The 19,735-nt window shown below is 44.3% G+C and overlaps 1 protein-coding gene and 1 long non-coding RNA gene across 3 annotated transcripts in view; one reads left to right on the forward strand and one right to left on the reverse strand.

Moving 5' to 3' along the window:
• Positions 1-9,824, reverse strand: part of USP22 (ubiquitin specific peptidase 22) — a 91,525-nt gene extending 81,701 nt beyond the window's left edge. For both annotated transcript variants that reach the window (XM_088174272.1, XM_014870914.2), the window contains exon 1: positions 9,664-9,824. In XM_088174272.1, coding sequence (XP_088030398.1) covers positions 9,664-9,789 — 126 coding nt within the window. In that variant the 5' untranslated portion in view covers positions 9,790-9,824. The remainder of the gene's footprint in view (positions 1-9,663) is intronic.
• Positions 7,902-8,666, forward strand: LOC148221873 (uncharacterized). Its single transcript, XR_015807175.1, has 2 exons — positions 7,902-8,157; positions 8,530-8,666. It is a non-coding gene; the product is annotated as an uncharacterized LOC148221873 (long non-coding RNA).
• Positions 9,825-19,735: the final 9,911 nt, after the last annotated feature.

Here is a 19,735-nt window from a genome sequence, read left to right on the forward strand (position 1 = left end):
CTCAGGGCACAACCACACAAACATGACACAGCAATGGTACAACAGCAGGAATGTGCAGCCCAGAGCTGGTAATTCCTTACACTATTAAGGAAAGACTTGTTCACCCACAGCTGAAGAGCTGGATTTCATGTTCCTCACTCACCAGTCTCCATGATAATGCACAGAAAAGTTCAAATTTCACATCTCTTGCTTTTCTCTGCATTCTTTTCACCCAAATCGCTTACCAAATCCATCATGTACTTGTGCCTCACTGGAACCCATATCTATAACTAGGTTCCAAATTTCAATTCAAGATTTTAAAACTTGTCACATTTGCTAACTCACCTTCTCCTTAGCATCCTTTTCACCACTGCATGAAAGAACTTGTCTGCCAGTTTCAATGTACAGGTACAACATACTTACAGAGTTAAACTTTATAAAGAATTTCTGTAATAAAGTAATTCTCCAGGTTACTACAAAACTGGAGTTCTGCTTTTCTACAGTCAGATTTTTGCAGTACATGGCCTAAGATGGACAAAGAAAACATCTACTCCCCAAAACCTCTCAATAAGGACATAATTATTGCAAAGAGATGCAGAAAAGAAATTTAATTTATTGGGGTAACACTGGAACTTGCACAGCAAGGAAAGTTCTAAGTAGCAGAACTACTATGTGACAAGGAAATACATCACAAAGGGCAGCAGGATAAAATTATGCTGAAGACAGTATAAGATAAATTTCCTTAGGGAACAGCCTCATCATGACAGAGGAGAGTCTTGTTCTTCTTTATGCACAGAACTGCAGGAACTCTTGGAACTATTTTCACTGCATTTCTCATCCTGTTCTCCACATCAAGATCATCCCGAACCAAAACCACTAAATGTAGTCATGAGTGACCGAAGAACTGAGTGTTCATCATGCAGACAAACATATCCAATAATAAGCTCTCAGGAGGGGATGCTTGCTGAGAGCATGGCAGAAGTCAGCAATGCAAAGAGGCCAATGTGAATGAGAGTTTCACCCTGGTCACCAGCTGCCAACAGGACAGAGATCCATTTAAAAGCAAAACTGGGCAATAATATGAAAATAATGAAGCACAGCAAAGAAAAACATCAAACCTTAAGACAAATTTTGCATTTGTCCCTGGAGGCCAGAGGGTCACAAAAGCTCACCTAACACAAACGAGGCACTGAAATCAGTCAGCTATCTCAGCTGTCTGCACTTACCGAGCTGTCATACATCTGCTGTGCAATAAATCTCACCTTTATTTACCATGCACATTGTGGACAAGGTCCCTTAAAATCTCACTTGCAATGCAATAACAAGACTGATTGCAGAGGACAGAAGCACAAACTGTAATTAGACAAACTCTGTGAAATAACATCAGGTTGTACAAAGACACAAAGAGGGAAAGATACTTTTTAAGTAGAAGTTGGCAAGGGGGAGGTAGGCAAAAATAAAGCTTTTAAACTGCTCCTTTCTCTCCTTGTGCTGATAAACACTGAAGTAATTCAAGTCTGTACTTGATGCAAAAACAAAAGCCCTTTAAAAACAGAAGCAAAACATACATATAAAAGCCCTGGCAGTCAATTCAGTGAGATGAATCCAAAGCCAAACCCTATTTAAAAGGGGCTACTTGGATGCATGAACTTCTGAGTGAGTGACAAGCGAGGCAAATGGAACTCGGTGCCACATGGGTGTTTGATACTCCATCGTGCCCATCACCGAACTACAATCAAATAGTGCAAGCTCTTTTACGTGTTTAAGAAAAATAAAGGGACTAATAACTAGGTGATTTTTGAATATACTACTTTTTAAAACTATGGATTAACACATGGATGAAAACTTGGTTTAATATTCTAGGGAAGATCTGCAACACAGAACTCCAGATGAAGGCACGAATGACAAAGGGGAGATTTTCCAATGATCTCTTGAATGAGATGTAGATTTATAATCTCTGCATCTTAATTTTGACTCACTGAATGTATGAATAGTTATATTTTCACATCTCACATGTATGTGCAGAAGAGCTCAGCTTTGTGTTCAAACCAGCCATGGCAAAACCAGCTTGGTACAAGGACGAGACCATTTAAGCTCAGTCAAATCCCAGTTCTGTCTTCAGACTTACTACTAAGCAGTGTCAGTTAGTGAGTTGCCTCTCACCACTACTTCAGATATGAGGATATTTAATGTATTTGTCACGTTTAATGTCAGAATTCGAGTCAGGATATCAAAACTTGCACTAGCCTCAATAGTTACATTAAAAACACACTATATTGTGAGTAGCGTTGAAAACAACTCTTGTTACCAATACCCACTTTTTTCTCTTTCTTTCGAGTTTCACCTTGTCTAACACCCAATTCTTTTATTCAATGACAAATTTAGTGCACTGTAGATTTTCATAGATATATTTCCCACCAGGGATATGCTGACATCACCAGTGATACTATGCAAGAGGTAGAAAAGAAGAGCCACGTTAATTTCAAGCTCCATTAAACACAGGAAAGGAAGAATAAGAGGAGGGGAAAAAGTTCTCTTTACCAACTTTAAAAGTAGCAGAGACAGGCAAAAAAAAAAAATCATGGATTTTACATTAGTGTTACATATCACTGAGAGGTTTTAAGAAAATAAAACCAAACCTTAAAGAACATTCTACTTAAGTCGAGTATTTGCAGTATTCCACACACAAAAGAATGTGACAGGACAGACTGCTTGCTGCTAATCAGTTATCAACCGATAAAGTGAATCTCAGGTTACTTTGAGTCAACCGGTGTCTGGTAACAATTCACTTTGCAGATCCTCAAATAGGTCTTGAGACAGAAAAAATGATTCTTTCTCTTAAATGAGAGAGATCAGCACCATGGCAGCTGCTCCAGCACTAAAGTAAACCACAGATGGTTCTTGAGCTGCTGTGCCAGTTGCATTATGTGGTCCCACTCCCAAACAGAATGCAGGTTAATTTTGCAAGGAGTAACTCTCTACAACATTGATTCTATTACCAGCTAATGCAGCAAAGTTCTTAGCTTGAATTAAGCCGAGTGTACATAAAGGACTGCCAAATCAATATGTAAGAGAATACAACTACCAAGACAGAGCTTTCATCCAGTCAGAACAGATCTATCAGCTTCTAGAACTGTTTCTGCTAAGGAAAGGTTCCCAATTCAGGCCTCTCAGATAACATACGGCTCTCCCTAAGCTCCAACACTGCTTGCTGACAACACAGTCCAGGATAACAGAATAAACTGTAATGTCATTATAGCATTTCACTCACTTGCCCCACTGGCCACAGGTTAACAAGAGACTGGAGACAGTGGCTCTAGGCAGCTCTTTCTGTCCAAGTCTAGAAAGGTTCTAACAGTGGTTCTTTGCAGGGTGGGGAAAAAATAATTTATTTTTTAATAATGTTTTGAACAGGCCAGTGAAATGCATACGGGTCACCTTCAAAGTGCCTTTCTCCTGATGCCACTATACCTGATGTATAATAAGAGGACACATGTATCTCCTCACCTTGGATGCTGCTGCAGGCTACAGACACATTACAAATACTTGGAGAACCATGGGAATGCAAGTAATAAAAAACCCAGACCCACCTTTTAAAGCAGCTGTCAGTCAAGTGAAATGGAAAGGTGTGGCTGTTTAAAAAAAAAAAAAAAAGCCCTATATTTACCAGGAAAAAGACAAAAAGAAACCAGTTTCTTCGTAAGAATTCATAGTTCATAAGAATCCATAGATCTGCACTTGAACAGGAAAAACTGTGGGTGCTTGGTTTAATGTGGGAAACACAACGTTTTGAACAGAGTTAATCTTTCCCTGGTTTAAAACAAATCAGCTACCACTGGGAATCAAACTAACAGTTGCAAGAGCATTTGTTAGGAAGAAGGATCCCCAGAATCCATCCCAAAGGAAAACACTTTTTTTTGCTCAACTCAAGGAGCAGTAATTCAGGAGAAGGGGAGTCAGCAATTCACAAGCAGAAAACTTCCACTACCAGCCAGTAACATTTGCCTCTAAATTTGTTACACCAGTTACTGAAACAGAAAATCCTCAAATGAAAGGAGGAGAGTACAAGGTTTGTAAGCAATTTGCAGCTCTGGTTTCACCTTAACGCTACAGATTAAGGCTTGAAACAAAAATGAGGCTATCACCTAACCTTTGTTTGGGGTTTAAAGCTCTGACGGCTTAAACTAAAGCTCAACACATAGTCCAGCAAATCAAACAAAGCCATTCCACCCTGCTCACCTTCACACTACTCACTGTCATTTCAGTTTAAAAGCTTTCAGCATTAAGCAAATAAAATCGTTGAATGCAGACAAAATTAAAGAGATGCCACAACTACTCTGACAAGCAGCTTGGCTAGGAGCAAACCTTTGACTGCTGATAAGACCACAGAAAGAAAGAAATAAGCCTTCTTGTCCAACATATCCCTATTTTTTCCATCATCAGCTTGTGCAGCTCTATCTTCTTGCTCTACAACAGGGAACAAACACAAGTAGGGAAAAAACTGCATTTATTGTCTCTCTCATCCATGTTAAAAAAACAGAAAAGTTCTGATGGTTCAGATCCCACAACTTAAGAATTGCTATTCACCACCTTCAAGTTCACGGTGCAAGACTAATTCCTAACCTTTGGCCCAGAAACCTACAAGTGATTTAAAAAAAAACACGGTAGAGGATACAAAATAAGGATTAACACCACTAGGAAGAGGAAGGTCTCCTATTATGTTCTTCAGCACCAGAGACATAAACTCAGTGGAGCATTCTCAATTTGGCACGTCTCACATACACAAGGTTCTGCTGGGGATGGAGCTACAATCTCATGTCTCTCACACAAAAGGTTGTGTCTTCACACTGAGAGGAAAGAGAACGTTACCTTCAGCAGGGCTAAGGACCTTTTTAATCCTTAGTGGTTAAGAACTAAGGAAGATTGCTCCGGTATGAAACTGGAGACCTCCTGAACAATGAAGCTTGCAGTTGACTTTGACACTTCTCATGGGATTTCAGGGAGAAGGCAGGTCCCACAGCACATGGCAAAGCAGAACATCCTTCCTGAGTCAATCAGACAGTTCACTTAGGCAGCCAAAGCAGAGTACGCAGCTGAAAAAGAGACACATGCTTCTTGAATCCTGGACTCCTCTTTCAAATGTTCCACAGGATTTGTAATCCAGAAGTTTGGTGCACACGCTAAAAACGTTAAAGAAAAACAAGCTAAGATTTCCTCATTAATTTAAGCAATCCAAACACCGAGCCTGAGAAGGTGGCACAGCCTGGTGAGGTTCCTGGCCTGTCTGATACAGCACGAAGCAAATCACCTAAGCAACATCTCCCTGTTCCTGGACAGGTACGTGGGGCAAGGCCCTTGGAGGGCAAACGTGCCTCAACAGGCACGAGATGAGAAGTTCCACCAGCAGCTTACCCTGAAGACTGCAAGGTCACTTTAGCAAGAACATGACACACTGATTTAGACTGTGAACCACAATACTTGCTACTGAAAACATGACACGGCAGTTATCTGCTAAGTTGTTTTAAGCTTCTTCTACTTTAAAAGTTAGGAAATGAACCAAAGTCATTTCAGGTTTAAGTCTAAGAATTGATTATCTGTCAAAATATTACAAGGAGCCACACAAAGTCACAAGTTCATGGGGAGAATGATACCTGATGAAAAGTCATCACCTACAAAAGCAAATGTTTCTTCATATCTGAAAAGACCAATTGGTCTGTAGGACCCATGTAAAGAGAGAATAATGGGAAAAACAAGATAAGCTCTCCAACAGGCAGAAACCCCAGAATGCAGCTGCTGTCAGTGAGAGAGCACAGCCCCTGACAGGCAATTATTCTTTGATCTATTGGCTGAAGCACTGAACAAACACTCTGAAATTCCACACAGAATCTTGTGCATATCACGACTGTGGTCACAATGACCAGTTTACTTTTATCATCAAGAGTCTTTTCAGGGTAGTGATAGTAAGAACCATTCAGAACGAGACAGTTTTCCTCCAAGGCATATAATCTAGGAAGAGGGAATTTAATCATAAATTCAGTTGCCTTTCCAGCAATGAAACCACTACTTACCAACTCCTGGACACAAAGATGCATCTACATGTGTAATTGCTCACTGATGGGGACAAAAGCTACATTCAGCACTGCAAAACAGATTTTTCTCATCTATAATTCTAAAGGAATAAGACAAGTGTTTCAAGTGTGACCCTACAGAAAAAATGGAAAAAGCTGACACGAAGGTCTGGCACAAGCCTTTTCAGCATTCTCTGTCTGCTCTATAATTCCTGAATGGGGAGTAGTGGTGACAAATTTAAGACCTCTTCTGGAGTGTTACTTAATTAAGTGTGAGGTAATTTTCACATCAAAATATTCACGGTAAGGTCCATGGCCTACAGAAACATGAGCTTTGCCATCAGGTTATTAAACAGATTTTAACCACAGCAAATTAAAAATCAAGAGTTACAAGTCAAAGTCCCAACAATGACACAGTCCACCTAATTTTGTGTCACTTTACACGCAACTTGAGCCCTAAAACCTAGTTCCAACTTTTAATCACAATAACTACAATTTCAAGAATCAGTCTTTGGATTTCTCCCTCTTCTCCTGTTCCACTCACCAGCATGACAGTTTTGTCTTTGCTTGGGCTTCACCACCAGCAACACAATTACACCACAGCAAGCCCTGTGCCTAGAACAGCTTGTACGAGTGCTGCACTTGAGTTTGGCCAAGATGCAGTGAGATGAGGCAAGTCACAGCCTCACTCCTCGTGTGGATACAACAATGCACCGTGATGACAGCTCCAATCCTGGCATAGCCAACGCTTCGGGAGCAAAAACACTGAAAATCTTCACCACAATCCCAGCGCCTACAAAGACACATAAATCATTGCCCCTTGGTTCTGACTGAGGATTGAAATATATGTTCAGGTGACAGCTTTCCCACTATAAACCAGGCTTTAGAGCCATTCTGCTGGAAGCACTGGCTGTAAAGCAAACTGAAGCACGAGCTGGAGCTCGTAAAAGCTTATTCACAGAAAAGGTGTGTATTAAAACCGAATAGCACAGCACTAAAATGGTCTGCCAAGGCAGAACGCAGTGTAGGTACAGCAAGAGAACGGACCCTTTCTGCCCCCTGCAGTTCCCACTGCTCCCTGGATTTTTAAGACAGGCTTAGGAGGAATAGTAGTTACCATTCCAGAACCAGAACCATTTACATCTGGCTCTCGCCAACAGCCAAGGCATTTTTTGAACCTACCTTCATGTGAACAACAGTTAAATTGCTCAATGCTTTCCATAAAGATAAATTACATATATGGACTGTTTCCTGTGATAAACATATAATGTGACGGCCCTTGATCATGCAATAAAAAGAGTATCACTTGCTAATAAACCTTTAATTTAGCCTCATCATTTTTATGATTAAGATTAAGAAGAATCTTCACCAATAAATAGGTGCTTTTAAGCAGTGACAGCTTGCTCCTGGAATATATATACAAATATACATAATATATGTATATGTAAACTAATAAAGGACAAAGGATTGTTTTCCAGTTATATGGACTATCTAGGTAATTTTATTTCTGGTTATTAGACTATAAATATGCCAAACAGAAAACATAATTTTTCTCATTTTACATGTAAAACTGTAAGGCATATATACGGACAGGGAATTTCAGTGAATTAAAATTCCATGTAAGAAGGTCTCCTGAGCATATACATAAAGGGTGAATACAGTACCATAACTGTCATTTACAGACTTTCTTCAATCCTTATGAATACAGACAGGGAATTGAATCCAAATTTAGCTACCCAAATTGCTCCCCTATATTGATCATATACACCCACATATTTCACGTGGGCTGGATTCAGAAACCCAACTGTTTTCATACTGGCAACCTGCTTTAAAAAAAAAGTGGAGGGAAAAGCATTTTTAGCATGTATTAGGAAAACTGGTGTTTTCCCTAGGCTGACAGATAATTTTGAAACAATCCTGTTCTGCTTTATGAGCCTGGCTGTGCAAAGAGGAAGTGAGAACAGATTGATTACAATGGAATATTTTGTATTTCCAGCTGTTTTCTTGAGCAATGATAAACACATCCCTATATTAGATTTCGGAAGGAAAAAGCTGTTGCAGCACACAAGAGGTATGCAGGTTACACAGGATGCTCCATATTTAGAAAAAGGTAATTTTGCCAATGAAATTTTATTTTCATTCTTCCACATAGCACTTGCTTTATATTTGTCTGATACATCTTCATACCTCACTTGCCATTTTTTTCTTCCATAGCACATATTCATTTTTTTCTCCATTTAAGCTGAAAGCACCATCTACTATATCCCAATTTGTATTTTAACATGCTATAGGCTAAATAAACCCAGATTTTGACTAATATACTTGACCTGTGTATAATATATATAATAATGACCAATAGAATATTGACCCGTAGGGAATTGTAAGATATTTAAAACAAGTCTAGCTATACTTTGCAGGGCTATCATGTAATTGAATCCACTTAAAACGTATTTCTTCTCTGATTCCATTTTTTCCTCTTTAGGTAAAAAAATTGGGAAATTGGATTATCCTGAGAACGTGAACTGAACACAGAAAAATGGTTCTGCACCTCACCCTTTTAAGTCCATCCTTCATGCTCTAGTTCTATCACAAATAATAAGCTGAGCAGCTTAATGCAAAGCACTGGGATCAGAAAGTTTTCAATGGGTTGTTTCAACAAAAACACAATCCGTGCTGTCCCAAACCCCAAGTTTTGCTCCGTGTAGCTGCTGCCTTCCCCTCCTCAGTCACCAATGCGACGACTGACAGAAATCTGCCAAGTCACTTTGAAGTAAAAACTAGTTGATTCTAGGGAAAAACAGTAATTAGTTGCACAGTGCAGACAGAAGCCCTCCAGAAACATGCATTTGTAATAAGGATGTTATTATAGGAGATAGGTGGGGGAAAGCACTCTTCCTGCTTTTTGCCTGGTTTACAGGGATTTTTTTCCAGGCGCCAACAGCTCCCAGAGCAAACCCCTCCTGCCCTTCCCTGTACTCCAGGCAGAGCTGGTTCCTTGCCCCCCGCCCCACCAGAGCAGGAATCCCCTTTTCCCAGTGCATTATCAGCACGAGCAGCTCTTTTCTTTTTTTAAGGAAAAAGACACATATAACCGAGCGAGCCGCAGCTCCCGGCGCCGGGACCCGCTCCCAGCCATTGTGCTCCGCGCAGCCCCCCGGGCTCGGGCGCGGCCCCGCGGGGCTCCACAAAGCTCCGCCACAGGCCGGACGTGCCCGGTGCCCCGGGCCTCCCCTCCCCCCGGTATTCCGGGAAACCTCCGGGAGGAGGAGGAGGAGGAGAAGGAGGAGGAAGCGGCGGCGCTGCGGAACAGCCCCGCTGCGGAAAAGCCGCCGGGGCAGGTGGCAGAGAGGGAGGCCCCACCGGGGCTGGTTCCCTCCTCCATCCCGGTGCCCCCCCTCGCCATCCCGGAGGCACCGAGCGCTTCTTCCTCTCTCCCCCCAGGACCGCGTGCGGGAGCTCGGGCCCACCTGCCCCGTGGGGAGGGAAGGAGGGAGGGCTGGAGGGGGACCGGACCCGTCCCCTCCCCGAGGCGGCGGCGGGTGGGTCGGGGAGGGAGGGAAGGAGGGAGGGAAGGGAAGGGAAGGGAAGGGGGGTGGATGCGAGCCGCCCCCGGTACCTTGCGCTTCCTGGTCTCGGCCGAGCCGCTCCACACGAAGCACTGGTAAATCGCCCGCAGGTTCTGCTTCCAGTTCTCCACCTTGAAGCCGGTCACATGGCAGCACCCGGCCGCCGGCGGACTCATGTCAGACCCCCCCACATCAATCCGCCCGCACACGGGCCGGGCTGGCGGGCAGCGAGCCGGCCCCTTCCCCCGCCCCGCAGCACCGACACGGGCCGGGGCCCCCCCGCCCTCAGGGGCTCCGGCCCCTCACGCCGCCGCCGCCGGGGAGCCGCTGGCACATAGAGCCGGGGCTCCGCCACGGCCCCCCGGCTCCGAACAAAGCGCGGCGGGCGGGCAGCGCGCACTCCCTCCCGCCCTTCTCCCGCACACACAAAGATGGGGCGCTCTGAGGCGAGGAGAAGGAGGAGGCGGCGGCTGTAGCGGCCGCTGCCGCCCCCGGAGTGGCCGCCGCTCCCTTCTACCTCATAGAGGCCGCTGTGGAAGCGGCGGGCGGAGGGGAAGGGAGGGGATGGGGGCGCTGGCGGCGGCGACCCTGGCCGCGGTGCGAGCGGGCGTGTGTGGGGAAGGGGGCGAGTCCCCGCCCGCCACCGCTCCGGCTTCCCCCGCCGGCGCCCGCACGGCTCTTGTCCCTTTAAACCGCCCCCCCGCCTCCTTCGCCGGCTCCTTCCTCCTCCGCCTCGCCCGCGCCCCCCCCGCCCGCCGCGAGCAATGGTCCGAGCCGCTCACTCAACCCAGCCCGCCCGGCCCGGAGTGGGATAGACCAACGGGGAAGGTGCGGGAGGAGCGCCCCCTCTGCCCCGCCGCCCGCGAGGGAGGGAGCGGCGGGGGGAAGGAGCGCGACGATTGGTGCAGCTACATGTCAATCTACCCATCCCTACTGTCTCATTGGTTCCTTTCCCTTTCTTCTCTCCCCCTCCACCCTTCCTACCTAGCATTTCCCCCGCCGGAAAGAGGCGGGACATTCCCAACGATTGACAGATTAAATGACCAATTAAAATAAGAGGTGGGGTCTATGTTGTGGGGGTGGCGGTACGATTGGTTGGGATGGGCGTCATTCATGTTACAAACAGAGAGCGGATTGGCGGCGGCCTCGAGGGGGAGGTTCCTCCCAGAGCAGCCTGCGCTGCTGTCACATCCGCTGGTCCCGCTCTCGCTGTTCCCTCAGTGGTTTCCTGAGGGAAGAGGGATCTCCTGAGGGGAGAGGGATTGCCGGGCTCTGGGAGAAGCTCCGCGCCACGCTCCGACGGGCTCCCAGGACCATATATGGTCCCTCCATACCGCCTGCCTGCATCCTGGTCTTTCCATAGGGAAGAGACAAAAGCGGTGTATAAGCAGAACTGGTGTTATTTCAGCTTTTTCCTATACAAGGAAATGGGAAGACAGTGAAAAATGTTGGAATCTGTACATAGTTTTCAGCTTGTATACCACACACACTATAGGGTTACATAATGGAGTGAGGCAGGAGGGAAAGGATGGGAATTATGCTGTGGTTTCGGAAGAGAGAGACCGGAGGCTTTGCAGAGGCTTCTTAGACAAGCACTGCAAACACTGTGCAACAAGGAAATAAGTGGTGAATTATCTCACCAATCCCATTTTTCAGTGCGTGCTAATCACATTCCTCGGGAGCTGTAACCTTGAAATCTTCACCTTGCAGATTTTCATACAGTGTCCAATTTCCTTACCTGCTGCTGCAGCTTGCAAGAAATAAATACAAAAATTTGTGACAATCACCTGAGGGCTTTCCATTTCCTCCAGAGGTGCTGCTGTGTTAAAAAGAAAGCAAGTTAGGTAGTAGGAAACTTAGTTTATGATTTGTATATAGCTAGAAGGTTTGGTAGCAATGTAGGACTAAGAAAAGAGCTGGGTTTGTGCCCCCAGGCTGAGGCAGCAGCAGGACGTGCTGTCCTTCTGCGTGGGACACCTGTAATTGTTGCATCTCTTGGCTCACACTGATTATTAGACTCTCCCAGAAATCCCTCTTCCATGCAGTCTGGGGATTATGCTCCAGTAATAAACCTGGAATTGCCCCACAGGTGGAAAAAAAAAGATGCCAAGAGCCAGGAGAGGGCCTGATTATCCCGCTGTGTACACAAATTGCGCTGAATGTTTCAGAAGATTATGAGTGGAATGTGGAGGGAGGCTGTACCCTCTCTTTGACCCTATGTAATCATTAGACCTATTAAGTCATCAAAGTGCAGCCTACACCTCCTTGGAAAGGGAAAAATTGGTGCTGCACATCCTTCACGTGTTAACCCAGCTTGCAGGAGAATTAACCAGTTTTCAAAAGCAGGAGTCAGAGCCAGCCCCTCCCCTGTGAAAACCACCTAAACATCCCTCAGAAAAGAGGGAAGTAAAGGACTGCCAGCTCAAGGTGCATAGAAGGGAACAGGATGGGTGATTAGTGTCCTAACAGCATCTAATAATTATTCTCTGAATATTTCAAATTAAACAAAGTCCTTGATATTGCTACAGTCTAAATACAAGCAGAAAGTTATTCTTATTCTGCACCAACCTACTGTTACTAATCTGGGGCTTTTCTCCATGGCTACCACATCAAAACAGGAGATAAAGATAAAAGAGAGAATTTCTGCCAATGAAATTTAAGTCCATCTCGCTGAAAAAACAGGAGACGATACATATGTTCAATGTCCTGCAGACTGAAATTTTCACGGAGATTTCTATGCCACTCTGTCTTGCAGAGTCCCTGGATTTACTCCCTGTAGGGTGTGGTGTCTTATGCAGAAATAACACAAACTGAGTTCAAATGCAATTGTTTTAAGAAACACATTTTTTAGTGGTTCTCTCTCAAAGAGAAAACCTTTGGAAAAATACTGATCTCCCTCTCTGGCCATTTCCAGAACAATTAGCACAGTTAACTACTCCTGTCCTGGAGGTTTCTGGCCCGGCTGAGGATGTGAGGAGCATCCTGTGAGCCACAAAGAACCCACATGGAGGACACCCATCCTGGACCACACCTGGTGAGACCCACTGTCATTTCCCAAAGGCAGCAATGTAGAAATTTAAATATCAACTTAGGTGACATTTCCAAACTATAGGTCTTACCTTGCAAACTTAAAGTTCCCCAAAGATACCTTATTCTCCATAAAAGGGGTTTATTTTTGCTAGAAATTCAGCTTGGGGTTCTTGTGGTAAATTGGAACCAGAGTAAGAATCCACTTTGGAACAGTGTAGAAGACAGTGGCTTTTGAGATTTTTTGAGGCCAGCTCCTGATTTGGGGGGCTTGAGGCAAAACTCTACACGTGTCATTAAACCCCTTGCTTTCTGTCCTGTGAAGACACTAGAATCTTTCCTATGAAATATAAAAACTTCCAACCCTACAAACACTTCTTGATTGTTGCAGCCCACACACTAAAGGTGGCACAACAGCACAGAGTAGCAGCCAAAACAAAACAGGAGTGGAAAATAGTGACAACATTTTGTCAGGCTGTAGTTGTTCAAATCAGGGCCTTCTTGCTGCACACACACACATGAGTTTACAAGTTTGCTGTAGTTTAATTTACTCTTGGGCATAGCTTGGGAATGTTTCTAGAATAAAACCTTTTGGTGCAGCAGATAGCTTGGGAAAGGATTTGCCTCTAGGGGAACGAAATAGTTTCAATCCCTCCTGTGTCTCTTGGAAGAATTTTTAATTTTAAAGCATTGATGATTATGCTAATTAGTGCTTACCCTCAAATGCCAGTGGAATATAAATGTTGATAGTAGCTAAAACACACTGCAAATGTGCAGCAGAGTCTTCCTCCAGAGAGTCATCTGCATTCCATGATAGCTCAGCTGGGGAGAAGCAGTGTTCTTCACATGGAAAAGCAAAGTAACTGCCTCTTCTATCCATGTCATCCCAAGGTGGCACTTCTAGGCTTCTCTGGATAGCCATGAATCAACTGGTACCTCATCACTTGGGCATGCTTTGCCATGATATGTGTTAAAATGTTCAATTTAATTCTCAGGTACAGGAACCTTTCCCTTTGATCAGGTGTGTGAGCAAGGATTTGGGTAGGATTCCTCCCATAACCCTGGAGTACAAGTGGAGCTGGCCTAAGTTTGGACCTGTAAGAGGCTGAAGCCCCTGGCTCCACAAGTGGATTTGAAGGGGGATGTTCAGGAGCTTTGCTCCTGCAAGCTCAAGGGCTCTCCATGCTAATAACCAACACAGAGTACGTGAAGATTCCTCAGTACCTCTTCTGCATTTTTTCAAGCACTCTAAAAAATACAAGTTCTTCCACATTCTAAAAGGAAAGAACTTAGAGAACAACTCCACTTACCAAAACACACAGAGAATAACATTTTAAAGCCTAAAAGGAACACTTTTACCTCTTAAAAATGACCCTATTTTCAATCTTCAGGAATTTTTTTTTCCCTGAGCTCAAGCCTTTGGTCATCCAAGCATTGTAAACTTCCATTCAAGTAGTACTGCCATTGCTTAATCCAAAGGCTTCAAAACAGATAAGGTTGTATGTCTGGCTGCAGGGCTGAAAGCTCTGGAGATATCACATTGTGTGATTCTGCCTGAAGCTGATTCCTCCTGAATCCCTACAAAGTTCAGCTGAGTCACCTCAGACACCTGAAGGTCTGTAGGGAAACATTGGTACCTGTCGTTTATCTTGGGGATGGAGTACTGACCTTGCTACAAAACCAAATGGGTTGGAAAGTCCCACCTATACCAGAAGGATGATTGTCAGTCCAAGGATTGCACAATAGGTGAATTTCAGTGGATCAAGCTGACTTTGAACTTGATAATCAACTCTTGACATCCTCCCTTGGAATCATGGTCCCTTGTACAGCAAATTTAAAGGTACTGACACTAAAATTCCTTGTCTTTGAGATCTTTTGCAGACCTTTTCAAAGCAGTGCACAAGACTCCAAGGATTCATGGCCCATGGATTGAAAAGAGTCCTAGAAAAACACAATGCCTGTGCTTATTTTTCTGGAGATCACTCGTTAGATTTCCTGTCAGCACTGTCAGAGGGTGAAATCTTGGCCCCAGCTGAACTCAACAGGAATTTTGCCACTGACTTGAATGGAGCTAAAATGTCACTCCTGCTATTTTTCAATCCAATTACATCCAGACAATACTTTAACATCTGGCTTCAAATGAACACACATTGCAGTTCACTCCCTCAGTGTCTGAAGACAGCACAGGACATTGACTATCTCCATAAAAAATGAAACATTTGTTCTTGGCAAGCTGCTTGTAATGAAGAGGGGATCCATCCAGTGACATCCAGGAACCAAGTCCCTGTTCCTTAGCCTATAGTTATTGGCAATAGCATCAATAGATTTTCTGTCACTTTCTGGGAAAAATGTCAAAAGCACCCATCTACTGTTGCAAGTCATTCTGTTGCAAAAACTTTGTTTAGAACAGCAGATCTGGCCTCATCTGTGGTTTCTCACAGACGAGGGGGGTTTTCACCCAGTTCATCTTCTGTTTCCCAAGGCACTGGAAGGTCCCTTGTAAGATCAGGGAGCAGCATTTCTATCTAAACCCTTCTCTGAGTATGGTGGTCAAAGGTAAGGCTGAAGGACAACTGATTATAGGAGAACAAATGGTGTGAGCTCATTTCCCTTTCTAAAAACCCACCTGAGACAAGACAATATTGATTTATTGCAAAATATAAAGGTTAGGTCAGCCTCAAGTGAGGCACACCTTTTCCTGGTAGGAAAAAATAAAACCCTATATATAGAATTATTTGATCAGTGGTGATTAAAAAAATCTATTTGAATGGGAAGAATCACAGGATCATAGATTGGTTTTGGTTGGAAGAGATATTGAAGATTATCCAGAGATATTGAAGATTATCCAGTTCCAGCCTCATGCTTTGGGCAGGGATACTTTCCAATAGACCAGGTTTTTTCAAGCCCTGTCCAACCTGGCCTTGAACACTTGCAGAGATGGAGCATTCATAACTTCTCTGGACATCCACAACTTCTCTGAGTCATTGGAGGTGTGAAAAAGAGAGGGGGCTTTTATGCACCAGATAGACAGGGATCTGTTCCCAGCTCTAGTACTGCTCACCTGTGCAAAACCAGCTTCCCTTGGTCTCCTTCCATCCCCTGGGATGCAAAACCAAACTCAGTCACCAGCATCTGATGAGCCTTAATTCCCAGCACTTAAATAATTAGCTTCTCAAATGTACGAAAACAACTCTCGTTTTCTGGATTAATGAAGGGAGCTGGGTTCCACTGAGCACAGCTATTATGGGGCTGCTAATGCAGTGTTTGATTCCATTGCTGCCACTGAGCACTGAGCAATCCAGGCCCCTGGGAGAGCAGGAACACAGGGACAGCAACGCTGCAGGGTTAAAGTGGAAGCCAGCAGGGGAAGCCCTGGCAGTGCTCTGTGGGTTTATGCAAAGGGAGGGATGGTTTTATTTCTGTGTCTGCCAAGTCTCATCTGGGTTGATGGTGATGCCACATAACCCTGAAGAAGGGTGAAGCTCAGGGAGATCCTGAGGGTGGGTAGTTTGCTTTAATCACTGGCCAGGTAAAGGCAGTTTCTGAAGCAGGGTAACAAAAAAGTGACACAAACAGAAACCTAAAGCTCAGGTAGTCACACAGCAGCTTCTGCCCAGTTTATGTAGCCAGGGCAGTAAAGAATAGCAAGGAGCTGGAAGGCTACAATGGAAACTGGAATGTTCTTGTCCTCTGTGTTCATTTGGCTGAGGAGCTGGTAGGAAACTGGTTGCAAAAAGTCAATCTTGCCTCATTTTGGCAGGTAGAGGCATCTAAACTCTTCAAAACAAACTTCTGTTCTTTCTTTGGGATCTTGGCACAGGCCTGTCAAGTTTGTTTTTCCCAAATGGAAGGAGGGGGGACTGAGGAAATGTCAGCCTGCAAAGGCTGCCTTGCTCTGCCCTGGGAGGTTTAAACTGAGGCCACGTTACATGGACAACTCAACATTGTTGGGACTGTTCCTTTCCTCTCTCTGTGTCGATGCTTCCCTGTCTTGTACACGGAATATGGAGGAGAGAATGATTACAAAATCAGGGAATTTGAGATGTAACTGCAGCCACTCAACAAAGTCATGCAGCTTCTCAGAGAACTGGAGATAAAAAGGCCTGGAGTGTTGATTTCATCAAATTCTTCAGCCATCAAAGAGCCTTTCAGTACATGTCATCCTCCCCCACCCATTAGTACATCCAAATTAGTGATCTTGGATGTGGATTTGGAGCTAAATGTCTTCTCACACTGCAGTTCTCCTCCAACAATATACCCTCGAGCACATGACATTTGTCACATCTGCAAACCAAACCAAACCAAACCAAACCAAACCAAACCAAACCAAAACACAACTTTTGACCTCTGTAAGAAAAATCTGAAATTGCAATGGAAGCCCTGGGTTAATCAAGAACCTTGGTGAAGATGTAGCAGAAGTTAAGAGGTTAACAGAGAAATTCATGCAACTGTGATGGTTTATGCAGCAAAGTTTCTGTTTCATTCAGTGCCAGGCACCAGGGACACCGGGGGCCTGCAGGTACTCAAGAATCTCAGCACCTTCCCAAATCAGGAGCACTTCCCTAGAGGTGGTCATTCAAAATTAAGCACCTTTGAAAACGCGTGGATGCTGCTTCTCATGTCAGGGCTTGTTGGGCCACTGACTTCAGAGGACTAATTTAGCTGAAGCAATCAGGAAATAATTATTACAGTGGAGAGTTAAAAGACAGTAATTAAACTGTATAAATAAATAACTGAAGTGACTAAAAAAGTCCACCCAAATCCTACTTTTGGAGCACTATTTAATGTAAATGAATCACTTAGTGGACAATACAACAATCATCTGTTCAGCTTCTATTCATTATCAAAAACAATACAGAAGGATTGGCAGGGAATAGCCATGTGCCAGAGGGAGCCCTTTAGGAAATACCACAGAATCTGGACTGGCTTTGTGTCTGTTCTTCTATTGTGTTCTGACAATGCTTTGCTAATGAATGTCCAATGTCATTTCAGTTGTCTTTTTCTTTTTTTCCCCCCAAACCAGATCAGTGGTAATCTTGGCTTTCCAGAGTTGCTTGTTCCTGTTGAGAAGACTTCCACACATTATGTATCAGTTTAGCCAAGGTCCAAGAGACTGAGGATGTGTTGTCTCAGGCCCTCTGGGAAATCTCACTGTAGGTGATGAGACAAAATCCTTTGATTTGGGAAAAAATCTATCAAGTTTTAAAGAAATCATCATGTATCTTTGAAATACACAGGACTTCAGTGAGTTGTATACTCAGTAAATTTGTCTTTTGTTACTCTATTTGAAAGGACAATAACCTCATTCTGAGAAATAAGCTGCTTTTCCACAGGGAGTATTTACACTGATCGTTCCCAGCATTATCATGGGAAGCTGCTGGCTAAAGGGAATCCCCATCAGGAATTTGGGAGCTAAACCTCCCAGGCAGACACCTATGCTAGAGCAAACAGAGGTGAGACAATAGCAAGCACTAAAATGCTGTCATTATGCCTCAGAATTGATGATCCACTGACATTCCCATCTCTTAGGAGTTACTGGTTTGGAATAGCTCCAAGTTCACACCTGAGGGTGCAGCAGGTACCCAGAGAGGTTCCCTTTTCTGACCTGGTTCCTTGGCTCACTCCTGCATTGCTGCTGCAACTTTCAGCTCCTGCAGCGTTGCTGGTTGGACTCTGTGGAGCCCTGCAGTGCAAAATCACTGTGACAGTCTGAGTTAAGAAAAAAGGGCAACAGTGATACACTTAAGAGAATAAACAGCTTTTCTGCTGAGAAAATGCACGTGGAATAGCACCTGGATTTTACTTTTCAAGGCTGTCTCTGAGGTTGTTTTATTTTATATTAAAGAAAATCTGAGGCTCTGCAGCAAATTTCTGCAGCCAGGGATGATTTCTGTCAAATCCAGTGACAGTAGAGGATGTGGGTTTCTAGTTAACGCTATCTAGAATTTGAGATAGAAATGCACACTTCATAAAATCTTGCTCCAAGCTCAGTCTTCCAAATAAAACAGAGATGGCATCAAACCCTCCAGGGCCTTATGCTTGCAAAATCCCCACCAAGTTCGCTGCAAGCCTGGTGAGCAATTTGGGAGTTTCACTCACAGCATGAACTCAGAATGCTGCTGAAGGTGGGACTTGAGGGTTGACAGCCCCTCGGGGGCTATTTCTGATATTACTATTTCCAGCTTCTCCCTGTCCTTCAGCTGGAGATCACTGGGGCTGCGGGATGGGTGGCACATCTTCTCCTCTCCGTGTCACCGCAGTGCTCGGAATAGCAATGGAACCTGAAATAATTGCTGGCTTGGATGAATACCCTGTGCTGTGTGTGGGGGTGCACAGCCCAGCTGCCACCTCGGGGGCAGAACTGAGGCCTCTGACAGTGAGCTGGAGCAGCAAGAGTCAAAACCCAACCTCCTGCAACTGCTACAGCTCTTTGGGAGGCACCATTGATGTTCCAGCTGCCTCCAGACACATCATTCTTGGTACCTGCAAGGCCAAGCTGCCCGGTAGAGTGCTGAAAATGGGTGGTTTTAGCACCCTTAAACTGCATTCCTGAGTACTGCCCTTTCACTAAAAATAATCTGTCACTGGGCTTGGGCAGGGAGGGAAAACTGCTGAGCTTCTGATAAACAATAGTTCGTTTTGCATGATCATTGCCACCATTTGCACTAATTGACACTTTTTTTAAAGTAATCTCTGTTAAAAGACAGAATTTCTCAAGTATCCTTTTGGTAGGAAAAGAAAAGCTGATTGTGGTAATGCTCAGTACATTAAAGGCATCATCCGAATTTGGGGAGAAAGAAAAGCCAGAATAATTACCCTCCTTTGTTTAATAAACTTCCCCTAAAATATACTTTAAAAAAAATTTATTCAGTAAAGTTCTGTTCCTCCCTGCTCTGGTAAAGAATTCTTTTTGTTAGTCCCTCGAGTGGATGCTTAAGTCAGGTCTCGCTGTAATTACACACCTCGCAGCAGTGCGGGAGACTTAATTAAGAGAGTCACTGTAGGTGTGTTGTCAGACGGATACAACCCAGTGCTGCTGGAGAAGGCACCAGCATCCAGCTGCAGCGGGTATGTTGGGGAAGAAAATTCAAGTTT

The sequence above is a fragment of the Sturnus vulgaris genome, chromosome 16, assembly GCF_052056855.1.
Source record: "Sturnus vulgaris isolate bStuVul1 chromosome 16, bStuVul1.hap1, whole genome shotgun sequence".
NCBI lineage: Eukaryota > Metazoa > Chordata > Aves > Passeriformes > Sturnidae > Sturnus > Sturnus vulgaris.